The 20,608-nt window shown below is 40.4% G+C and overlaps 1 protein-coding gene across 1 annotated transcript in view; it reads left to right on the forward strand.

Annotated features, from left to right (window-relative positions):
• DAAM1 (dishevelled associated activator of morphogenesis 1) overlaps positions 1–20,608 on the forward strand; it is a 172,153-nt gene that overhangs the window by 120,911 nt on the left and 30,634 nt on the right. The window contains exons 5-16 of the mRNA XM_039240768.1: positions 971–1,065; positions 3,692–4,025; positions 4,631–4,741; positions 4,867–4,970; positions 6,140–6,206; positions 6,441–6,558; positions 6,991–7,129; positions 7,415–7,473; positions 10,615–10,802; positions 11,533–11,832; positions 12,145–12,252; positions 19,914–20,020. Coding sequence (XP_039096699.1) covers positions 971–1,065; positions 3,692–4,025; positions 4,631–4,741; positions 4,867–4,970; positions 6,140–6,206; positions 6,441–6,558; positions 6,991–7,129; positions 7,415–7,473; positions 10,615–10,802; positions 11,533–11,832; positions 12,145–12,252; positions 19,914–20,020 — 1,730 coding nt within the window. The remainder of the gene's footprint in view (positions 1–970; positions 1,066–3,691; positions 4,026–4,630; positions 4,742–4,866; positions 4,971–6,139; positions 6,207–6,440; positions 6,559–6,990; positions 7,130–7,414; positions 7,474–10,614; positions 10,803–11,532; positions 11,833–12,144; positions 12,253–19,913; positions 20,021–20,608) is intronic.

Raw genomic sequence — 20,608 nt, forward strand, 5'->3', positions numbered from 1 at the left:
GGAGGGCACCTGAGGCCATTAAGACTTGGGGATACTTTTAGTACAACTAAGTGATCAGGGGCTCAAAGGAATGGAAACAACTGTCTCACAAGTATGAACTTGACTAGCATCCATGACTGTAATGTCAGCTGAGATCTGCTTCCTTAGTGCCTCATTCTTCAAAGTGAGGTCCATAGACCTGCAGCATCAGCACCGCATAGAAACTAATCAGCAGTGCAGCGCCTTGGGCTTCACTCCGGATAGTACCACATCAGAACCCTCATTTTAACAAGATCCCCAGATGATTCGTATCCACATTAAAGTTTGGGAAGCACTTCTCAAAAGATCCTTGTGTAGGGAGAGTATAAACACACTCCCCCTCTACCACCACGAACACATACACAAGTACTCTGTAGCTGAATTTCCAAATGGTGGTGAATGATTTCTAAAGCTTAAATTTTCACTGTGAAAGAATTGCCTGACTTAGTATCACATCTGATTTAATTGTTCCTCTTAAACAATTTGATGTAACAAATAGTGTTAACGATTACATTTTTTGGCCTGAGGATCACACAAACTGCCTCGGTTTGATAGTGTGATAATGTTATTAAATTTAGTTGCCAGAATACTGTATTTAACTGCAGGTCCAATATTCTTTCTATAAAGATATTACTATTTATATCTTCATCAGAGTGTAGTTACAGAATAGTTATACAACTGTAGCCGGACAAACTAAAATCTCTACTGAATATTTCTAAACGTTTCTTAAAGGTTTATCTAAAATTGGAAAGAACTTTTAGTAGAGATAACAAATTTGGAATTCTTAGCACTTCTGCTCTGTATTTTGGTTTTGCAGTAATCTTGATTATAGATGTACTGATTGTTTATTTGTCTTGAAAGTGATAATAGCATGTAATCTGTAGGCTTGTCTTGCTTGTACACTAATTAAATCATAGAATTTGAAGAGGTAACTTCCATTTTCTTTGCATAGAGAAAATCTCTCCTGGCTTTAGAGAAGGAAGAGGAAGAAGAGAGAAGTAAAACTATAGAGAGTTTGAAAACAGCACTAAGGACAAAACCAATGAGGTAATTCTTTTCTTGGTAGCATGTGCTACTTATCACTTTTTTTTTTCTTCATTTCTTTATCCCTTTTTTCTACCTCCTTTCATTTTTTCTGCAATAGCCAAACTTTCAAGTACGTCTTAAGTGCATGCAATTGAACATGAGTGAAATACTTTAATCATTGAACATTCAATGAATTGATTTTCTTCACTTAAAGGATATACAGACAGCTGTTAAGTGGCTAAAATAAAAAAAGAGACTAGCAAGTGTCGGTTGCTGATGTGGAAAAATTGCACACCCACCCCGTACACTGCTGGGTGGGAATGTAAAATGATTCAGCTACTTTGGAAAACAGTTTGACAGAGTCCCTCATCCTGTTAAACATAGTATTGCCATGTCATCTGACAATTCTCTTCCTCAGTATATAGCCAAGGGAAATGAAAACCTGTCTCCCAAAAACCCATGTGTTCATGGGAGTGAGAGTGTTCATGTTAGTAGTATTCCTAATGGCCAAAAGTAGAAACAACCCAAATTTTATCAGCTGATTAATGGATAAATAGAATGTGACATGTGCATACAATGGAATATTATTTTGCCCTAAAAAGGAATAGTCTTTTGATATATGCTACAACATGGATGAACCTTGAGAATATTTATGCAAAGTGAAAGAAACACATATACATAGTATATGATTCCATTTATATGAAAGTTCCAGAAAAGGCCAATCCATACAGACAGAAAGATTAGTGGTTGCTTAGGATTGGGGCGGAGGGGAAAATGGTCTTTTGGGGATGATTAGAGTGCTCTAAAATCAGATGATATTGGGGCACCTGGGTGGCTCAGTCAGTTAAACATCCGGCTTCAGCTCAAAGTGATCTCACAGTCTGTGAGTTCAAGCCCGCATTGGGCACTGTGCTGACAGCTCAGAGCCTGGAGCCTGCTTCAGATTCTTTGTCTCTCTGTCTATCTGCCCCTCCCTCGCTAATGCTCTCTCTCTCTCTTTCTCTCAAAAGTAAACAAACATTGGTGTGCCTGCATGGCTCAGTTGGTTAAGTGTCTGACTTCAGCTCAGGTCATGATGTCATGGTTTGTGGGTTTGAACCCCGCAACAGGATCTGTGCTGACAGCTCAGAGCCTAGAGCCTGCTTCTCAGATTCTGGGTCTTCCTCTCTCTCTCTCTCTCTCTCTCTCTGCCCCTCCCTTGCTCGTGCTTTCTTTCTCTCTCGCAAAAGTAAATAAACTTAAAAAATATTTTTTAAATAAATAAATAAACATTAAAAAATGTGGGGTGGGGGTGCCTGGGTGGCTCAGTCGATTAAGTATCTTACTTTGACTCAGGTCATGATCTCACAGTTCATGAATTCGAGCCCTGTGTTGGGCTCTGTGCTGACAGCCTGGAGCCTGCTTGTGTTATGCGTCACCCTCTCTCTGTTCCTCCTCTGTTTGCACTCTGTCCCTCTCTCTCTCTCAAAAATAAATAAATAAATAAAAGAAAATTTTTTAACCAGATGAGGTGAATGGTTGCACTGAATTGTACATTTGAAAGTATGAATTTTATGGCAGGTGAGTTATATCTCAATAAAACTGTTATTAAAAAATGATGGGAAGTCTGCCTTCTCTGTGTGTCTCCCACACCTTCAGTTTCAATTAATTAGCCTTTAAGGTTTGGTGAGATGTTGGGGGTGCTTTTAGTACATTTCATTAACATAGGTGCTATGAATGAAGCCAACTGATTCAAGCAGTTAGGCTATATCTGGATTGTGTGATTGCGTGAAATGGCTGGAAAAATAAAGATTTCCTTTTCTTTATTTAACTGTAAAATGCTAAGAAATATCTATTGATTTATCAAAAATTCTATGCAGTTGTATGACAGAGGTTTTCTACCCAATCCTAGCTACCTCAGTGTTTCCCTATTTGTGTGTGTTTTGCATTTTCAGATGTTAATGGGTATCCAAGGCAAAATAAATTTGGACATTTCTGATGTAGTCATATAAACAAGTTATGTTACTTCTGAAATTTTCAGAGACTTCAAATGCATGTGTATATTGTGAATTACTCTAATTGATTGCCTTTACAGTAAATAAGCACTATAGATGTCAAATTAATGTTCAGTGACAAAGAATTGCTGTTACTTGTTTTATATATTGGGATTCCAGTTGCATATCCTACAAAAGAAGAGTTTTGCTACAAAATATTAGTAATATAGATGACCATTTTTTTGACCAGCAAATATCCTAAAATTATAGGAGGCTCTTTGATGTTCATTGATATGCATCATTGGTTAATATAAAGGTATCTGGGGGCTGGATGCTATAACACAGGATCAGCAGATGACTTTAACTTAAGACACGTATTCTGAGTGTCTTCTTGATCCAGATTTTCTGTGGTTGTGTGATCTGCTAGTTGATTCTTTGTATCAGTAGAGATCTTTGTATCTCAAATTGAGATTATCTCACCTTTCTGAGAGACCTGACCATTGGGTTTGTGCCGAGGAAGAGGCCAGGAATTAAGACTTCATCAATGTAGGTCTTTGGTATTCAGGAACTACATCTTCCTTCCTCCTGCCCCTGCGAAACTTTTCCATTAAGGGCTATTAGAAAATTCCAAATAGACTTAAGTCTGATACATTTTAACCTTCTTCTCCTGACAGGTTTGTAACCAGATTCATTGACTTGGATGGCCTGTCATGTATTCTCAACTTTCTAAAGACCATGGACTACGAGACGTCAGAGTCTCGAATACATACCTCTCTCATTGGTTGTATAAAGGCGCTAATGAACAACTCTCAAGGTCGGGCTCATGTCCTGGCTCACTCTGAGAGTATAAACGTGATTGCTCAGAGTCTGAGCACAGAGAACATTAAAACAAAGGTGGCCGTGCTGGAAATCTTGGGCGCCGTGTGCCTGGTTCCCGGGGGTCACAAGAAGGTTCTGCAAGCCATGCTGCACTACCAGAAGTATGCCAGTGAAAGAACTCGCTTTCAGGTGGGCATGCTCTCTCACCGCTTTGTCATTCACCCCGTTTGACAGGTGCCTTCCTGGCCCTGTAGTGGGGACGTGACTTATTTCCTCCTGTGATAATTACTCACACTGTGTCTTCCAGTCTTTCCTTCCTTGTGTGTCTTTTTACCGGAGTCGATTATGCTTTCTATAGTTAATCAATCTGGGATTTTAGATTTACTGAACTTGAAAACGTGGCCCTTCTTTCCACCTGTCATGTAGCATATATCTTTTGAATCCACGTAATACACTATTCCCTGAAAATTTTACAGGTTACCATTCTTGATTTAGTATTGATATATACAGTGGGATTATGTCACCATATTTATGCTCAATTGTAAAGAGCTGAGTTGACAAAGCACAGTTTTTTGTATCTTGTATACGTATATAAATGAATATATGTGATGTAGGCATTTTGCAAGTCAGAGATTTTTTTTAACTAATTTTAAGAAAAATAAAAGATGGCTCTCTATAGATCCATGTAACTCTAAGCACAAGATTTTAAAAATTTACTTCTGAGTATAAGAATAAAGTGAAGGTATGATTAGTAGTGATTCAGTCCTTTGTTTCTATGTTTGTATCCTTGGTAGACATTAATCAATGACTTGGATAAAAGCACAGGGCGGTATCGAGATGAGGTGAGCCTCAAAACTGCCATCATGTCCTTCATCAATGCAGTGCTAAGCCAAGGCGCTGGAGTGGTAAGAACCTTCTATACTTGCTATTGAAGACATGTATTGTTAAAGAATAATCTTTAAAATTAAAAAAAGATTCCTATGTAGTCCAAAAAGCATAAATATATAATTTATCACCCTTTCACTTTCAGGAAAGTTTGGACTTTAGACTTCATCTTCGCTATGAGTTTCTGATGTTAGGAATTCAACCTGTAATAGATAAATTAAGGGAACATGAAAATTCAACATTAGATAGGTAAGTCAGACTGTTCTCTTCTAAGATGGTTCTCCAGCTTTTTCCGTATGTGTAGTGCCAGCCTGTGAACTACTTGTGACCTTTGTGTAACATAAGGAGCTGGCATCAGACTGTTCAACTCTGGTGCTTTTTTTTTTTTTTTTTTTTTTTTTTTTTTTTTTTTAAATATTAGGACTTTCTCCATGAAGGAAGCAGCACATTGTGTGGAGAACTTCATGTGGGTTCTGAAATCAGACTGAATCCATATTCTAGTCTTACCTCTTTAACTTGCTGTGTATTTTTTTTCTAAGCTATATGACGACGACAATGATGATAACTATCTTTTATGGGCTGTTAGGAAAATTGACTGTAAATCATGGAGGCACCTTGATAGGCATTCTGTGAATGTTACTTTTCACACTCGTTCCTTTGCTCTTATTTGCAATCATTTTACCATTTCTAAGATCTCCCACCAGCTCTCAGATCTCCTCTTCTACCCCTCTCCCCCTCATTCATGCGCTCTAACATGCTCTTCTCTTTGATGTTCTTTGAACATGTCAAAATAGTCTTGCCTCAGGGCCTTTGCACTTGCTATTTGCTCAGCTTTTAAAAGATCTTCCCACATATGTCCAAATTGCTTATTCCCTTGTTCCCTTCCAAGAGATCTGTTCAAGCCAGTGTATGTCCACCACTCACCATACCTCCCATCATTCTCTATTCCCTTTACTCTGATGTATTTGTCTTCATAAAGCTTATTATCCCCAGTTGCTAAAATACATAGTAGGGGCTCCATAAATATTTGAATGAATAGCGAGTGGCATGAATATTTCTTTGATAATCTTAATTCATCAGTCAGGCAAGTGTAGATATATGGACCTGTTTTTCCATAAAGGGAGTGTGTGAGCAGAAGCTGGACTTGATTATGTTGGGATTTGATACACGTTTATTAGTTGTCTACTGTGTACTAGGCATCCTAGGCTTTGAAGCTTGTCTTTTATTATGATCTCAGTCAGAGTATCTTTTTTCCTTAGAACATAGTTAAGCAAAGGCATTCAAAATTTTGTGGTCGTCTTCTTTTAGAGCTATCTCTGAAAATTTAGGAAAGGCCTTAGCATTAATATCCTGGTTCCTATGTGCTTATGTTTGTAGGGTGTTCTACTTTTAATAGCTTCTCTTTTATTGGATTTCAGGCATTTAGATTTTTTTGAAATGCTCAGAAATGAAGATGAACTAGAATTTGCCAAAAGATTTGAACTGGTATGTATCCTCACGGTTATTCCGATTTAACTCATGAACTCATGGACTTCCCCTGTCGTAATGTGTGTTGAGTTGACGTGGACCAGTATAGGATCTTGCAAAAAGCGAAATCCGGGTTCTGTTTTGCTACCTAAATGGCAGGATTAGCTCTGGGTGCCTTGGATTTGCTTATCTTGCATTGCAAGTATTAAGGATACTGGGCGTTGACTTAGATTTCTTTTTCATACGGAATAGGTTCACATAGACACAAAAAGTGCGACCCAGATGTTTGAGCTGACCAGGAAGAGGCTGACCCATAGTGAAGCTTACCCTCACTTCATGTCCATCCTGCACCACTGCCTCCAAATGCCTTGTGAGTGTGTTTGTGACTTACATGTGTGTTTTTGAATGTTTGGACATCATCCAAAGGGCTCTGTCTTCTGAGCAGTGCTGATTAAGTTGGGTGCACACCAGGGATTCCAAACCTTGCTTTTGTGACAGTCCAAAATGTCTCCACGCAGCTTAAGGGGTATTATGACATTCTAAAAATGAAATGAATTATAACTTACTTTGATTTTAAAAATAAATGTATGCCTTGCAACACATTTAGAAAGGGGTAGAAAGTGCCTCTCAATCATATAAACGATCATCACATGTCAGAATTCCAGAAACTTTGGGAAGTGCTGGTGCAGATGTTGTAAACATCTCTGGTTCCATGGCTCTGGTGGGTGACCGCTGTTGAAAAATATTCATCCTAGTTTAGAAACAACGTGAAGTATTTTTCCACCCTTCTTTTCTTTTTTAGACAAGAGAAGTGGCAACACCGTTCAGTACTGGCTACTACTAGATAGAATTGTACAGCAAATAGTCATTCAGAATGACAAAGGACAGGACCCCGACACCACACCTTTGGAAAACTTTAACATTAAGAATGTCGTACGAATGTAAGTTTCTTATTTTGCTGTCTGTGAGATGGTAGTCACCATGTAAGACGTTTACTTTATCCTACTTTAAAGTAGCAGCTGGGAGAACCGAGATGTTCTAGAGGTCAAATATGAGCGCCTACATATACATACGTAATGTATCTGAGTAACATCTGGGTTTAAATGGGTTTCAAGCATGCTGAGGATTTTCTCTGCAGTGGACTATTTTTGTACCTAGAAGAGAACGCATTTTGGCAATGGCCCTTTTATGTTTTTGTAATGAATGCTCTTTTAACTATTATACAGGTTGGTTAATGAAAATGAAGTTAAGCAGTGGAAAGAACAAGCAGAAAAAATGAGAAAAGGTAAATAATGAGGCCCTGACGAGAGAAGAGGCCACATATTTGGTTATTGGACAGCTCTAGGCTTTCTTTGTTTTAGAACTTTGCACTGATACTTCTTGCTGACTTGAATGTATCCAACAGTCTTTCTTTTTCTGTGTCTAAGGGCATTTTGCCCTGTTTTCTCCTGAATCCAACTATTTTAATTGTCATGCTGATTGCCAAACAGTTTATTCTTTTATTATAATTAGGTAAAAATTTTTTTTAAAAACTTGTAGCATTTGCTGTTGGGCATTCATTCATTAACTCAGATTTTCTTAACTACCACTCATGCCAGCCCTTCCCCAACCCCATAACTACTCTTTAAATCCCACTAGCTTTTAAGGGGACTACCCAGAATTTTAAGAGAAACCCAGGCCACTTGGTTTCAGCAGCCCAGTTCTCCACATGACCTTAGTTTGGTACCAGTTATAAAAAGAGAAATCATATAGAAAATCACAGACCATCATAGATGCTTGCATTATGAGACATTCCTAGGCCAGCTGTTGGTATTTGAGTATGTCATTGGTCTTAATACTCAGCATCAAATGATAGGAGAGTCATTTGTACCCATCACTGTGCCAGCCACTCAGAGAATGGATGGAAGTCGCCCTCTCCCTTCCAAATGCTTGCAGCTTGAAGTCGGCCGTCTTAGGAAAACACTCCTATTCCTGACCTCTGCTCTTTCACTGTGCCAGTTAACTGACTTCCTTTTCCTTGTCCAACTTACTTAGTCACAGCCAGTGAAACACAGTAACACTCACCCCTGATACTTAGTGCATTGAAAAGAGGGTCCAGGAGATGCCAAAGCATTTCCTTTCTCCTCATTGCATTTGTCCTTTTTCATGGAGCAGAAAAGCAGGGCCACCGCTGGTAGCAGAAAATACCGAACATGCAGTACACTTGTCTTACAACTTCCTCCTATGAATTCAGATTGCTCTCACACAAGTGAGGTTGCCCCATACCTTTTTATAAATAGATTCCCGGAGCTGCTATAGAAAGAATAGAAACACTGGCCAAGAGTTGGGGTGAAGCAAGATTATACCAAAGAGAAAATGGTCAGGTAATATGTTAGGGCCAAACCATAGAGCACGGGTATTCGGGGATACAAGCGGAGGAGAGCGCACAGGAGAGAAACTTGGGAGTCGTTCAGCCAGTCATTCAGTGGATGCTTGTTGAATGCCTGTATGTGTCAGGCACCATGCTGGGCTCTGGGTCTGCGTCTCAGCTCTGTTCCTCACTGACTGTGTGCGTAGGCACACAGACTCCTCTTCTCTGCCCTCCTCCTCTGTAAGCTGAAGATTACATCTAACTGACAGGGTTAAAGATTGCAAAGATTAAATGACAAAAGAAATATAAGGACTTTCACACAGTGCCATATTGATTGCTCAGTAAATGATAGGGACTACGGAAGATTTAGGCGGCTGAGGTGGTACAGGAAATAAGGGCCAAGGTCAGTGAGTGGAACGGGATGGTTTAACGTGAGGTCACAGGTGGAGTGTTAAGAGGAGATGTTGTAGATAAAATTAATTCTTTTCTGAAATCTTCAAGTAGCAAGGCTGTATTAAAGAGGGCACATGATGATGAGTCAGAGGATGTGAGGAGATGGGAAGTTCTCTGGACCTGAAAGGTAGAGAATTCTCTTTACTATGGCATACTCAGTAGTAAGTGCTCAATAAAGTCTTAGCAAATGGATGGTAAATTAACGCCTTTGTAGGGAGAATCCTTTAGGCTACAACTTCTCAAACTTGGCATTCCATCAGAATCGTTTAAGGAGTGTTTGAAAACAAATTCCTAAGCCCTGTCCCTGACCCATCGAATGGAATGGGTCCTCCCTGGAATGGGGTCTGGGGCCCCTGAAATGTTAAAATCTCTGAGGTGGTTCTTTGTCAAAGCTTAGTGACAAGAAGTTATAAGAATCAAGTCTTACAGTTGTGAAAGAGGAGTGACGAGACAGAAGAAGGAAAATAGGACACAGTGAGGTGGTTTTTAGACACGTCTCTAAAGAAGTCAGGGATGCGTTCTTTCACGGAGCAGTAGACGTTTCTTATTGGTCATCTTAATGTCAAGGCTGGTAAAATTCAAGGCTGTAAGTGGTGTGAACTCTTCTCTGCAAACTCAGAAGAGAGAGTAAGAGAGAAAGCAAGAATTGAAATGTGCTATCCAATTCAGAAATAGAGACCAATTCTGCATAGCTCAGTCCCAGTGGGTTTTATCTCTAGTGGGTTTACTTTATAAAAAGAGTAGGAATTGGGGCCAAGCATTTGAAATAAAAATCTGCAGCCTCAACTTCATTAGTCCTCTTTCCCAAAGCTCCTCCCTCCTGTAAGGGCTGGAGTCAGCAGGCGTATTGGCGATGTAAATAAGCATTGGGCTAATTGGATGCCTTGTTCCATTATAGCAAGATTGGGAAGTTAGTAAAACTACAGCTGAGAGCTTAATATTTTCCTCCCCATATTATGGTGATTCTCTTGCTCTGCCCTTAAGGTCTTTAATGCTGAAATGACAGCATTTGCTTTCACAAGTTTTAAGGACTATTTGCCAGAAGCATAAGATACTTCAAGTCCAAGTAGCCTTCTGAGAGGAGAATGGGAGAGAGGACTCCATGTCGGGACCGATGCGTTCTGGTCTCAGCTTATCCTTACGGAGCAAGATCTTCCCTCTCAGCCCTCTGCTGGTTGGACACGAGCCAGCAACCTAGCTAACAAACAATGGCTTCTCTGGTTCTCATTTCTAATTTGCGAAAAGAAGCCCTTTTAATATTCGTTTTCCCTAGTGTGGCTAAAGGGCCATTTTTATGACAGGATCCTGAATTAAATACCAAGCAGGCACCATTATCCTCCACGAATAGGTGCTCACACTTGTGTTCCGTCTTTAGGACTGTGACTTTAGGGTCTCTTCTTTAGTATTTTACAAAATGGAGTGAACCATAACATTGTTCACCTAAAGACCCCTCCAAGCACAAACACCACTGAGTCCACAAGTCACTCCCTTTGATGGAAGAGAGGAATAATATTTACCCAATAAAGAGCCTCACAATCATACTCAGCCAGTTTTCTGTTTAGAGAAAAACGCTTCAGCTTTGAAGAGTCCCCTGTTTCCATGTCCCATTGTCTTCCTGTGTAGAGCACAATGAGTTGCAACAGAAACTGGAAAAGAAAGAGCGCGAATGTGATGCCAAGACCCAAGAGAAGGAGGAGATGATGCAGACCTTAAATAAAATGAAAGAGAAGCTCGAAAAGGAGACTAGCGAGCATAAGCAAGTCAAGCAGCAGGTGGCGGATCTCACAGCACAGCTCCATGAGCTCAGCAGGGTGAGGGCTGGGGCCACGGGCCGGGCTGGGTCTTCTGTTTCTGGGCAGCTGCTGGGCCTCATTTTCCCTGGAACCCCTCTACCTGAGGCAGACACCTTCTGCCCCAGGGGACTAAATGCTTGTGATTTATCATAGTGGTTTTAAGACGTGCTCCATCTGCTATTGTGTAGGTAGGTTAGGCAGCAGAGCGGGGTTGGGTGTGTACGTATTTAAATGCAGATCCTCTAAGAAGAGCAAAAGAGATCACATTAGCTTTTTTTTTTTTTTTTTGAAGTTTTATTTATTTATTTATTTTGAGAGAGAGGATCCCAAGCAGGCTCCATGCTGTCAGCATAGATCCCAGTGTGGGGCTCGAACTCACCAAGTGTGAGATCATGACCTGGGCCAAAATCAAAAATCAGATGCTAAACCAACTGAGCCACCCAGGCACCCCCACATTAACTTCTTAAAATGAAAACTGATTTCATGAAAACAAAACTCTGATGTTATAAGAAGTGAGTGGTATGTGAGTGCTATACAGACAAGCATAATGTGCCACATACAAAGGCTGACTCAGTAAGTCCATGAAGACCCTAAAGTCTGTTTGATTTACTGCCTCTTTAAACCCATCTTCTCAGAAATGTGACTTTCTCTATAAGATATGTTTTAGGCAAAGTTTCTGACTCTCAGAATCATCCAGTGAATTTACTTCTTCCACTGACCTTCTCTTTTCCTATTTTTACCGTTGCAGAGAACTGTGTGTGCGTCAATCCCAGGTGGACCCTCCCCTGGAGCCCCAGGGGGGCCCTTTCCTTCCTCTGTCCCAGGATCCCTCCTTCCCCCACCACCACCTCCACCCCTACCAGGTGGAATGCTTCCTCCTCCGCCCCCTCCCCTTCCACCAGGCGGCCCTCCTCCTCCCCCAGGGCCTCCTCCCTTAGGGGGGATCATGCCACCTCCTGGTGCTCCACTGGGTCTGGCACTCAAGAAGAAAAACATTCCTCAGCCCACAAATGCTCTGAAATCCTTCAACTGGTCTAAGCTGCCTGAGGTAAGCCATTTGTTCTGATTTTCCCTCTAATGGATAACATTAGCAGCGCACTGTGTTGTCACTGAAAAGGGAAGCAGCCCTGACTGTTAAATGATTGCATTTTCTAGTATGGACTCGGGTTCTCACTAGCTCAGATACTTAAGTGATAGAGCTGAAATAAATGACATGTTGTTTGAAGCCAGACCACTTTGAGCATCTGGTAGAATGAAAAATTGAGGATGGCAGCACTTAAAAAAAAAAAAAAAAAAAACCACGTCTGTTCTTTTTGTTTATAACCATAAACTCTAGTACTTACTAACTTGATGTTTGCAGAATAAACTGGAAGGAACAGTATGGACCGAAATTGATGATACGAAAGTCTTCAAAATTCTGGACCTGGAAGACCTGGAGAGAACATTCTCTGCCTACCAAAGACAGCAGGTAGCACCGTGTGCTCTCCAGATGCTAAAAAATCTATATATAAGAAGTCCTGTCCTCATGGATGGTCCCCGGGCTGTGTGCCACACAGTGAGGTGATGGGCGTCTTGGCCCAAGGCTGTCTGGCCTACCCTGCTCTGTCCCTACACCGCACGTGTGTCTCAGTACCTGTCAGTGTATGTGTGTGAACGTGTTGAAGCTGCTTGTTAACTGCATACCCTGGTGTGTGTCCAAGACCTTATCTGCGTTGGTGGAAGGAGTTTTGCGTAGTAACATCCCTTGTGCTTAGTCCAGGTGGGTCACCAGGAACAGATATTAGTAGGAGAGCTGCCTAACTTGTAATTATCGCAGGGTTTGTTTCTCAAGCCATTTTAATTGATCTGACTTTTAAAAATCTATATATCCATTGGTAATTATCAGAAGCGAACCACTTTTTGAAATAGATGGAACCTTTAGACTACGAGGGTTTGTAAATAACTATGATTTGGCAGCGAGCCAGAACCTTAGAAGTTTTTACTGGGTGTCATGAACACAATAGACTCAGAAGTGGGGCTGAGAAGACTGAGCAATTTGGAGGATGGCATTGATAGAAAAAGGACCAGAGAAGCTTCTCAAACAAGAGCCAAGCTTTTGTGATGCTAGTAGGAATGTGTGGTTTGGCGCTTGCTGGCTCTCCAGGTTGATGTGGCCAGGGCGTCAGCTTTATACCATGTGCTCCTGTCACATCTGATGGTACCTCTCTCTCTTGAGAGGGCATCTTAGATCCCCCTCAGGGTGGACCAGAAGAGGTCACAACAAGGCTCCCAAATGGACAGTCAGAGACCTAGGAAGGGAAACATCATGTCCTGGAGTGGAAGAAGAAAGATTCTTCAGGGTGGCTGAGAGATGATGGAGAGAGCAGAGTGCATCTTACTAGGAACACCTAGAGGCATCTGCCTTTCCTGGGAGCCCTTAAACTCCTAAATGAATCCCGTCCGGGGTAGAGCATCCTTAGACCAGCTGCAGACGTCCTAGTTTCCTCAGGCTGCCCTGGTTCCCAAGAAAGAGGGTCTCAGAACAGAACTACCAACCATGGAGGGAGAAGATGGACTGAGGCTGGGGAGAAACCGAAGCTGACAGGTTTTTATTTTAAAACCTTTGAAGCATCTGAAACTACTGAAAAAGTAGTATGTCTTTTAGCCAGAATATGCTCCCTGAGAGGGAAAGCAATGCTTTCTCTGCTATTTAAGTAAAGTACAAAAATGCTGGTCGTTGTCTGCCGTGTTAGCATGACCGTATAACAGGAGCCCTCGGCTGGGGCCCCTCCGTAAGTATAAAGGAAAACTTGTGCAGTGTTGTACACACAAAATAAAGGAAATGAAGAAAAAAAAAGATAAGATACATACAGTAGAAAGCAAGACACTTTATCTTTCAAGGGACAAACAAAGGGTATGTTTAGGGTCCTCATATGGCAGGTGATTGGACCGGACTCATTCCTGATTGGCTGCAATGAACCTCCTCTCTCAGTCTCTCTGCTTCTGACCCAGGAAGGTGTTCTCTGGGCCTTGACATGAAGTTGTAGCACATTTTAGCAAATTTCCTGGTAGATTCAGTGATCCTCTGATCTCATTAAACATCCAGTTGATTTCCCACTTGAGTTTTAGTCACTAATTCTGGTCCATTCTGGTTGCCTAAGGTGAAGGTTTGGGAGCTTAGAAAAGTAAGGAAAACAGCAGTTATTCCAAATGATGCTATACAAGTCTGAGCATGTGAGTTGCATTCATTATGAAGGCAGGTGGTTGAAAGACCCAAGTTTACAAGACTCATAATTAACTGGCTTTCAGCAGAAGGTGCAGAAGGATGTTGCCAAAATGCTCTGGGACAAGTATGTGGACAGTTCTCAAGAGCTCTGGGAAACAGAGTTGCAGAAAGCCTAGCAATTGGGTAATTGTCTCCTAGCAACCGATCACTGTTTAAGTAATCAGTAGTCATTCCAGTCAGTGTAGACCAGAACATTTCAGTTGTACTTAACACTAAGGAGACTGGTAGGGAGATTCATTTGTGACATTTTCAATAGCACTTTCTGGAAAAAGATTTCAACACACTTGGCTCAGATGATTGAAGTAGGTTTCCCCTCTTGGTGCACAAATTTGAGATGAGATTTTTAAAACATAGATAAATTTCCTAAATGTAGGTAATTTGAGCCATTTTATTGGGTTCATTGAATGTTGAGAGACAAAAAAAAAATCTAAAGATGCAGACATTCTAGTAGGAATTTGTAGGACAGAGTATAGGAAACGGGGTGTCTGTCATTAAATGTTTCCTATCTCCTTATCTAATGGCAATGTCAGAGACCTGTGTGCTTTCATTTTAGTCTTGGCAATACGTTGTATAATTATCATCGTACTTGAACTGCTCTCCTTTCCACTCCCCAATGAATACTGGGAACCTATTTTTTTTTCTATAGTATCTCCTCTATCCTTCCAATTATAAAACACTGGTCAAACTCTGAACTTCAGCCAGTTGTTTGAATAAGTCAGTTTCTCAGAGAAGCAAAGGAACACCTGAATATCATTACCTGTGTGCAGGTAACAAGAATACTATACAGCGCAAGGTTTTGAACAAAAATCTCAGGTACGAGATTAGTACACTTTAGGTGAACACTGATTAATGATATTTAGGAGAGATTTTATATAAATATGTACACATATGCAAGATATGCCCAATTGATTTGAGAAATACTTTTATCCTTAAAATCAAAATGTATTTGTCTGCTTTGTATATGAAATATTTCAAAGGATGCAAATGTATTAAGTGGTTGCACGGGCTTATGATGCAACTTACAGTATAAAAGCAAAGAGGAAGACAATCTGTATAGGCTAAAAAATGATAATATTAAGTATCCGTTACATTTTTGGTGCTGAGTACAATATACACAGTCCCAATCTCATCAACTATAAAACTTAGTTCTCAAGGCACTCATATACTTATTTTTTAATCCTAACACCAGCTCTATGAGGTATTATTCCTGTCTCATAGTAGAAATATGGCTTAGTGTATATTCAGTGTCTCAACAGGTAGCACAGTCGGGTTGCAAGTGGCATGAATTCTCAGTTTCACTTTGTTCTTATGCTACGGCTTCATTCATTATGAAGGTCAGGCTTTGTAAAAGATTTTCTGTAACTCCAGTTTTAAGAACAGGACCATTTCTATTCAAGATTTTTTTTCTTCAAGTGTGGATATCAAAGGTGTGCAGGGCTGATTATGTAAGCTTATGTGCCACGTGAAATGGAATTTAATAGTGTGCAGTTATTCCCCAGCTTACATTCCAGAAGTTCATTTGAAAGTCAATTTCTTGAATCTCAGAACCTCTTTTCCTCATTGAAACTACATTATGTATTATATCCAGGCCAACCACCTACATCATGTGCATAGGATAGCAGTACTCTTTCAGATACACTTAAACAATACTCATTTTGGTTTTGTGGGAAATTTTCACCTTGAGATGTTATAAATTCAGTCTCCCTCTCCATGCAGTTGGATAGAGGGAGATGAATTTTACATTTACCTAAAGTGAGTCCTATCTTTATAGCAATAAATTTACAGCTCATATCTCAATTCCTTCTCCCAGTTCTTTGCCCGAGGGCACCCCTTCTTTACAGGTCCTATTAGCAGTATATGGTAGAACATTTGAAAGCCTCTCTGCTCTGATTTAGGGAACAAAGGCTACCTGCAACCCCAAGCTCCAGAAGCTGACCTCTTCCTGCTTAATGATACAATATAGAAGTCATTCTTGGGCTCCTATTTGGAACATTCCATGTTATCATCTGATTTTTTTTTTTTTTAATAAATGGTCTAAGAATGTTTCTTTTTTTTCACATTTTCAATATTCTATAGATCCTAGCTTTCACATTGAAAAATTGTGATTTAAGATATTTATTTTGATAATCTGGGCCCTTCACCATGGCATATGAGGGCCAAAGAGAAAATTATGCATGATGGTTTTTCTGAAACCTAAGTATAAGATAGAGGTTATAAAATTGACTCCATGGTAAGAGTTCATTAAAGGCAGGGTTTTATATAAATGTTATGCACTTAGGGATGTCTAGGTGGCTCAGTCAATTAAGCATTCAGCTTTGGCTCAGGTCATGATCTCATGTTGTGGGTTTGAGCACTACATCAGGTTCTGTGATAACAGTTCAGAGCCTGGAGCCTCCTTTGGATCTATGTCTCCCCTTCTCTCTCTGCATCCCCCTCACTCCCGCTCTGTTTCTCAAAAATAAAATTTAAAAACAATTTTTTAATATTATGCATTTATATGAATAGTATGCATTTTTCTGGAGAGGAATCCCTCCCTAGCTTTTGTCAGTTTTACAAAGGGATCTTAACCTCAAAAAGATTAAGAAACATCCAGGTAAGGATTGTTATTATCTATAAAGTGTTGAATCATTATGTCATTGTGGAACCTTATCCCTAGAAAGCTATCAGCACTGGCTCCTCAAAATTCAAGTCCCAACTTTTATTTTCCAAAGCCCTACACCAAAAATCATCTGGAAAAATCAGACCTCCTGTTAGGTGATCTTATGGTGTTTGGTCCAAGCCAATTACAGAATCATTTAAAGCTTCAAAAAAGAATGTTATCTTATTTGAAAGAGGCCTGGAAGCATCATTCTTTTTAACATGCCCATCTAATGAGCTTTGTGCTTTTATTTTAAATGGGGTGAAAGGACTCTTAAAGAAAGGAAACCTTAAAGCTAACAGTTAACCACACTGTCCCATGGCATTCCTCACATTGCCTCTGCAAAGGTAAGATACCTTTACCTGACTATTAACAGTCACACTTACTGCTGCTGCTGGTAACAAATGGTAGGTCTTAGCCAGCTGTTCAACTCAGTTAAAAAGAGAGCAATAGTAGGAAAAAAAATGAACTTGATCATCAGCTTGAAAGATAACTGTATCATAGATTCCAAGTATTGAGCTCATACATATGTGCGAGGTACCGTGCACAATGCTTTTTTACATGAATTACCATGTTTAATCATCATAGTAGTAATCCACTTGTTAATTCCATTTTGCAGATTGTAAGGCTGAGCTTCAAGCCTCATACCTAATTAATTCCAGAGCCCACTACAGTCAAGGTCAGAAGTCTTAATTTTCTGATAGTGCAAACTTACAGAGAATAAATTGCTAGAGAGCTTTGTAGAACTATCTTCTTGGAAGGCCAGACAGTAAGTGCTGGATCTAAGTTCAACCAGCAACTTGTCTCAATAAGAGAGAAAAGTAGAACAAGATGACCTCACGGAGTTCACTTTGCCATAGTTTAGTTCTTTCTGCCCTTCAAAAGAGAGGCTACTTTTACAGGGAAAGTGTCCTAAGGAGTTTGAAAGTAGAAAACCTGGCCATTCCTACTGGGACAAAAGAAAACTGTGACATCAGAAAAGAAAGTTGTCAATAAGTTGAAAGTTATCAACTTATTTTTAAATGCCATTCTAGAAAAGCAATCCTTCCTTGTGTGGGCGTAGCAAAAGAAGGACACATTTTGTTTCCCACTGGAAGAATGATGTGAAACAGCTCATCTGTGTAAAATTGGCCTTGGCAGTGCTGCCCGGGCCAGTGAGGCCTTAAGGAATCCGCTGAGCAACTGCTGGTCGTGAAGCGGTTGGCCTGAGAGCTGGGGTGTGTTGTGCACACTGGAGCTTTCTTTCTTCCAGCATGGCAAAAATATGTAAAGAAGGATGTAACTTTCTCTTACCATGTCAGTTACTTCTTCCACTTTCTCTTCTTCACTCCAAGTCTTGCCTGGAGTATTTCAGGAAGAGGCCCAGACCTTGTATGCTTGAACTGCCCTGAGGCCGTTGTGACAGGGCCACCAATGGTGGCACACAGCATGAATCACTTATTGTCTCTTAATTGCATGTTCTGTCTTTTTCCTCATACCTATCCATAGCACTGCCAGGCGTTGTTTGGACTCTTGAGGGATACTGAGGGTTAATATTACTGACCTACGTTGCTGAACTTGTCTTTTGTCTTTTCTTAATCCTTCCTTATGACATAAGAAGACAGACTACTCCTGCCCTATTCCCCCCGCCCCCGACCCCCCCCCCCCCCATCAAATTTTGCTGGTAGGACATGACCATAGGAGTAGTTTCCTCAAGTTGATGGAATTGATAGATATTTTTCTGCTTCAAGTGAAAATTGTCATGTTGAATAAATGGAGCCCATTTCTCTTTCCAAGAGAATGTGTTCCTTTCCCGACTTGGGTCTTTCTGGGGTGTTCTAAGTCCTTTCTTCTCCAAGTTTGATTTGCCACCTATGAAAATTGTGCCCAACACATGTGCTCTACCCAGAATGCTTCATACCATGCCCTTCATTGTATCTTCAGCCAGGCTTTCCGGGCTTCATCAACTCTCATTGCTCGTCCTTGGGGCATAAATTCTCTCTTACCCTGTGTCACTGATTTCCTTGACTGCTTTGACTTTCTCCCATTTGTTGCTGTGATTTCTGAACTGCATGTATCTGATTTGCCTTTTCCATGCCTCTGCCATGGCTGTAGGATTTCTTTGTGAACAGTAACTCCAAGCAGGTAAGTGAGCAACTACCCAAACCTTGCTTAGTATAACTTCTTGGCTCACTATACGCTCAGAATGTCTTGGTTATCCATTATTTTTTCTCAGATAGTGTAATGCAGTGCTTAGGTAATTCCACACTGGGTTTCAACTCGTAACTGATAATTATCAAGCGGTGTGCTTGAAAGCATGACAGGAGACCACTGAAGTTTGATCACCCAGTGCCTCTTACTATAAACTCCATATTGTCTTTGTTTTTCCCAAACTGTTAGACAGTTCCAGAGCTCTTTGGTTTCCTTACATATTTAAAATGCCATGATCCATGTTTAAAATTAATCCTGACCTCTAATAAAATCAAACTTGCTATTTATCAAGTTGCTCTGTATTTTCACCTTGATGCCCAGTTTACCCAAACAGTATTTTATATATAATTGTTCTGTGCCTCTTCCACCATAAATTGTGACTGGCCATCTTTGCTTACAGCTTTTTGTACAGCAGCAGAGTATGAAAGTAGTGTTTTGTTGTTAATTCAAGTAACTGAACTAATGCCTTGAATTGCCCCCTCTCTGTTGTCCATCAGGCTCCAGGGTAATGAAAGGTACCATCTGGGCTTGGGACCTTCCTGTTGCACATGAGGATGTTTGGGAGGATTTATTGTTCAGCTTTTTGAGTGCTCATGATGCAAATGGCTCCGGAGTGAATGGGCCCTGCAAATGGCTGGACTAGCAATGGCAAGCCTCAGCCGAGCTTGATTCATAGTGACAGTTCTTCTGTCTGCTATCCATAGGGATTTGGGGGACAAAAGGAGGGCACCACTCACTGATAATTTATGCACGCTTAGCATCTTCAACTTAGATGCACTTTGTTCTTCCAAAAATGCTTTTTCAAATGTGGGTGGTCAGCATTTCTTATTATTTCCCTTTGTCAACTAGATTTTAGCCCTTCGTTTCAATTCTGCCACCTCCTTACACTCCCTCCCTCACCATCTCAGCTTTGCCTCTGTGTGTGTGTGTGTGTGTGTGTGTGCGCGCATCAACAGAAAATATAAAGGAAAAGTGTGTGTCTGAAGTCGGAGTGTCCCTGTTTGACTTTGATTGATTTCTTTCGTGCTCTTTATAGAAAGAAGCAGATGCCATTGATGACACACTGAGTTCCAAACTTAAAGTCAAAGAACTTTCAGTGATTGATGGTCGGAGAGCTCAGAACTGCAACATCCTTCTCTCAAGGTATTGTTGAATGTTGAATAAACATTTTTGGTAAGACCAACTTTTCTCTCCAGTGGCTCCAAAGCATGTGTTTGTACTTGTTCTTTTCATCGGACTCTGCCGAGATTCAGTTCTTTGGATTTTCTTCTGTCTGAGGTGAGGAGAATTCATGGCACTTACTTTCCCCGAGTGGAATGTTTCAGAGCTGGATGCCTACTTCCTTAGAGTTTAATTTCCACAGACTCCTAAAGTTAAAGTGTGGAACGTCCCAAATCAGTGTTTTCTTTTGTTTTGTTTTTCCAGAGAGCCTGTTAAATGGACTTTACTTTTATTTATACTTCCTGGCTTTAGAGATATTTTGACTGTTGAGTAACATTGTTGCAAAGTCAGCAGCAACGATGAAAGCTTTTTGGGTTTTTTTTGTTTTGCTTTTTGAAGTCACCTTTTTATACTTCACATTTATATGATTTCATGCTCTTTTTGGAACACTTTTATGACTAAAGAGATATGCAAATCTCAAACCCCAGTGAAATGCTAATTTACCGATTTCAGCCCTGTTCAGAAATCTTTCTCATAATTAGTGAACCATCACGGCCTTGGAACTTGAAA

Source organism: Hyaena hyaena, unplaced genomic scaffold, assembly GCF_003009895.1.
Source record: "Hyaena hyaena isolate Hyena2069 unplaced genomic scaffold, ASM300989v1 scaffold_181, whole genome shotgun sequence".
In the NCBI taxonomy this organism is placed as follows: Eukaryota; Metazoa; Chordata; class Mammalia; order Carnivora; family Hyaenidae; genus Hyaena; species Hyaena hyaena.